This window comes from Gymnoscopelus microlampas, assembly GCF_963454915.1.
Source record: "Gymnoscopelus microlampas genome assembly, chromosome: 5".
Lineage (NCBI taxonomy): Eukaryota > Metazoa > Chordata > Actinopteri > Myctophiformes > Myctophidae > Gymnoscopelus > Gymnoscopelus microlampas.
This window is the reverse complement of record NC_139942.1, coordinates 2,651,287-2,654,563: the sequence shown is the minus strand read 5'-3', so window position 1 is coordinate 2,654,563 and position 3,277 is coordinate 2,651,287. Positions and strand designations below refer to the sequence as shown.

The following is a 3,277-nucleotide window of genomic DNA, read 5'->3' as shown; positions in this document are numbered from 1 at the left end:
AGTATCAGGACAGATGTAAAACAATGATGTACTTATTTTGTGATAAAAGGTTATCAATCTAAAAGTGATATATTTGCATACCTGGAAAAGAAACAACACCAGATTTTTTGCAGCGACAAACTTTTAATCACTTGCTTATGTTCAAATTACATACAAAACCATTTTAATCATGAGCATTCAGTCAACTAAATATTCCACAGCTTTAATTGACAACCAATGTGAGTCTTATAAGAGCCTTTAATGGCCAACTGCTTATTCGTCAGACGATTCTGAGCTGCTGTGCTGTGTTCCAATCTCAAAGTCCTCATCATCTTCATCAAAATACCCTGTATAATCGATGTCTGGCTCAGTGAAGCTATCCTCTTGAGAAGAAGGCTCTACATCCTCAATGTCACCAAAGACTTCATTGATGATTAGCAGAATTTCTCTTGCATGTTTTTTTCTGAATACGGGAAGGTTTCTAAGAATGTAAGACAAGTCAAATATGTGTGTGCAGCGTTCTACTACTGCATCAATGAGCTCAGCACTGAAACCAGTACATGCTGACTTGCTAGTGTAGACATGTGCTGTGTCTTTTTCTAAACAACTCATATACTCCTCTAACATTTCCCCGATAAGAGATTTGTCCTCTTGTGTTACCACTCTACATTTCCCTTGCATGCCAGCATCTTGTTCTATTACCTCATGTTTGGGGCTAGGCTCGTCACAATCTTCACCTGCACATGAACATACAGAGTGGCAATAGCTGCAGCAGACATGCCCTGGCTCTACACTTGTTGGCTGGTTTTCAAAATGGCCGTACAGTGCTTTTCTAAAGCAGCTCTTAGTGCCAGTGTGTATCAGTTCTTTCACTTCTGGACCAGCACTTACAGTTTTTTTTATAGCATACAAAATTGCATGTGACTGTAACCCATTTCTGCCAGCCCTTCCAACTTTTTGAACAATGTCTTCAACATCCTCTGGCAAACCATACATTACAACATGAGAAACATTAGGGAAATTCAAGCCCATCCCAAGAGCTGTTGTTGCAACAACCACTCGGCAGCTCCCCTCTCCCTCTCCACTAAAGGAGGCCAAAACTCTGTCTTTGTACTTTGACAGTGTGTTGCTGTGGAAAATTCCTATAAGGTGGTTCTCAGCCTTCTGATCCTGGTCTCTGTTAACCCAAGCATCTTCTCCCAATTCTGCTTTAAGATAGGTGAACACTCTCCCAACTAACTTCAGTGTTCTGCAATAGATTATGATGGGAGACATTGATAGACCCTTATCTTTGACCTCCTTTACTACCCAGTCCATACAGTTCAAGTTATCAGCAGGAACCCGACTCAGTCCCAGCCGGATGTTTCTCCTGTTTGGGCTAACAGTCACAAGAGTTGCCTCCTCCATATTCAGCATCCTGGTCACACGGCCTCTGTTCTTGTTATCAGCAGATGCTGTCAACGCTAAAACAGGTAAACCTGAAAGACAATAAGTGCACATATATCAGCAAAGAAGCATTAATGAAGAACTGCTGTAGGCTACACTTTCTATAGTGTTATAAAGGGGAAATAATTAGGTTATTTATGTTATCGGGTAGCTTCAGGTAAAGACTGACATTTCCACATATACTGTATTTTCTTTACATGACAAATAACTACACTTGGACAGCACCAACTTCTATGATCTGCTCCTGTACCTGTAGTGTAAACACCCCTCCCCCCCTCCCCCACACACAACCCCCCCCCCCCCCCCCAACATTAACCCCCTCAGGTAGCAGCACAATGCAGACCCCTTTTATGGATTGATATTAATTAATCATGTATTTAATCATGTAGCATTACTGTGTTTCAAAACTCACCTTCTTTGACTATGGATCTTAGTTCATTCAGCCTGGAAAAGGCTTCTCTGAAGGCTGGCTTTCCGTTTGCTCCCAGTCCCCTGGTTGAAAGAAAAAGAAATCCTACATTGAGTCTAGGTAGCAGCAATAGTAACGTGCATAGTTGCATTACAACAATACAGTTAGAGTAAGATCTGTGTTTAACATTTGGTCTGTTTGTGTGTGTTAGCTTATTGTTTATAATATAATGTTTGACCTAAATAAAACATAAATGTTACAAACACTTCGTCTTTGAACTACTGTAACCGTAACACGCTGCTCTGTTTTGTTTTACAGTTTAACATTACAGTGTATGTGTAGTGTAACAATTACACTATACAGCCATTTAACAGCGTTTAGCTTACCATTTGTATGCGACGTGAACTTCATCGACGACAATGCCCAGTAGGTTTTCACGATACACTTGTGAGGAAAGCATATCACGCCATTTATCTTCCAGTAACCACGTCTCCGGGCTACCAAAGACCAGCTGACATCGGCCGTCGAGGATGTCGGTGTGTGCTGCATTATCTACGAGTTGCGCAGCATAGAGTCCCAGATTTGTAGCCTCTTTGATTTGATCTGCTACGAGGGCAGTCAAAGGAGATACGACGATCAATATAGGCTTCGGCTTCGTCCCCAGTTCTTTCGCTACCAGTGGAGCTAGTTGGTAAATTAAACTCTTGCCGAAGCCAGTCGGGAGGAGAGCAAAAACATCTTTTCCACGCAGAAAAGCCTTCAGTGCCAAACTTTGCTCTTCTTTCAAAGAAGAAATATTGTCCAGTTGAGAAATAACTAATGTTATTGCAGCATCTATCGTCATATCGGTGTTGCTCATGGTAGCGGCCATGTTGACTAGTGAAGAAACTACAAAACAACAGACGCATCTATATGGCGTCACATCCGTTTTTGCCCAGATCACGCCCTTAGCTCACGCTGATTGGTCCGTACCGGGAGCGGTACGGTGTTAGCTCAACCCCTTGAGCGATCTCAGATGTAGCTGTCTTGAGGAACCTGGTTACTCAATACCGCCACCTCTGGCAGGGTCAGGTTACCCTACTACAGAAATAGCGAAAATAGCAGATCTAAAAGCTCACAACACATTGCAATGTGACAAGCCGTGAGCTTATAGATCTGCTATTCTTGCTATTTCAATTTGAAAGTGAAATCAAAGTGTTTAAGTGTGTCTGTGGGTTTTATAAATATTGAACCAATGAAAAGTATAGCAAGAGCTTGTGACTAAATAATAACTAAATGGATCCATTAGAACACACGCTATTTCTCTTTTTTTTTTTTACATTTTCTGAAAAGTAATAGTTCTGGACTTGGACTAGTTCTGATGACAGGTTTCTACCTGACAGCTACAATATATTGTTGCTGTCGGGTGTAAACCTTGTATGTACAAAACCGTTCAATTTTATT

General features: G+C 41.3%; 1 protein-coding gene across 1 annotated transcript; it reads right to left on the bottom strand.

Annotated features, from left to right (window-relative positions):
* Nucleotides 1-252: 252 nt before the first annotated feature.
* LOC311046013 (putative ATP-dependent DNA helicase Q1) lies at nucleotides 253-2,354 on the bottom strand (the record flags this gene model as incomplete). Its single annotated transcript, XM_084058084.1, has 3 exons — nucleotides 2,221-2,354; nucleotides 1,838-1,917; nucleotides 253-1,457 (listed from the first exon to the last, which is right to left on the bottom strand). The coding sequence occupies exons 1-3, from the start codon at nucleotides 2,292-2,294 to the stop codon at nucleotides 253-255; spliced, it is 1,359 nt and encodes a 452-aa protein (XP_083914210.1). The 5' UTR covers nucleotides 2,295-2,354.
* Nucleotides 2,355-3,277: the final 923 nt, after the last annotated feature.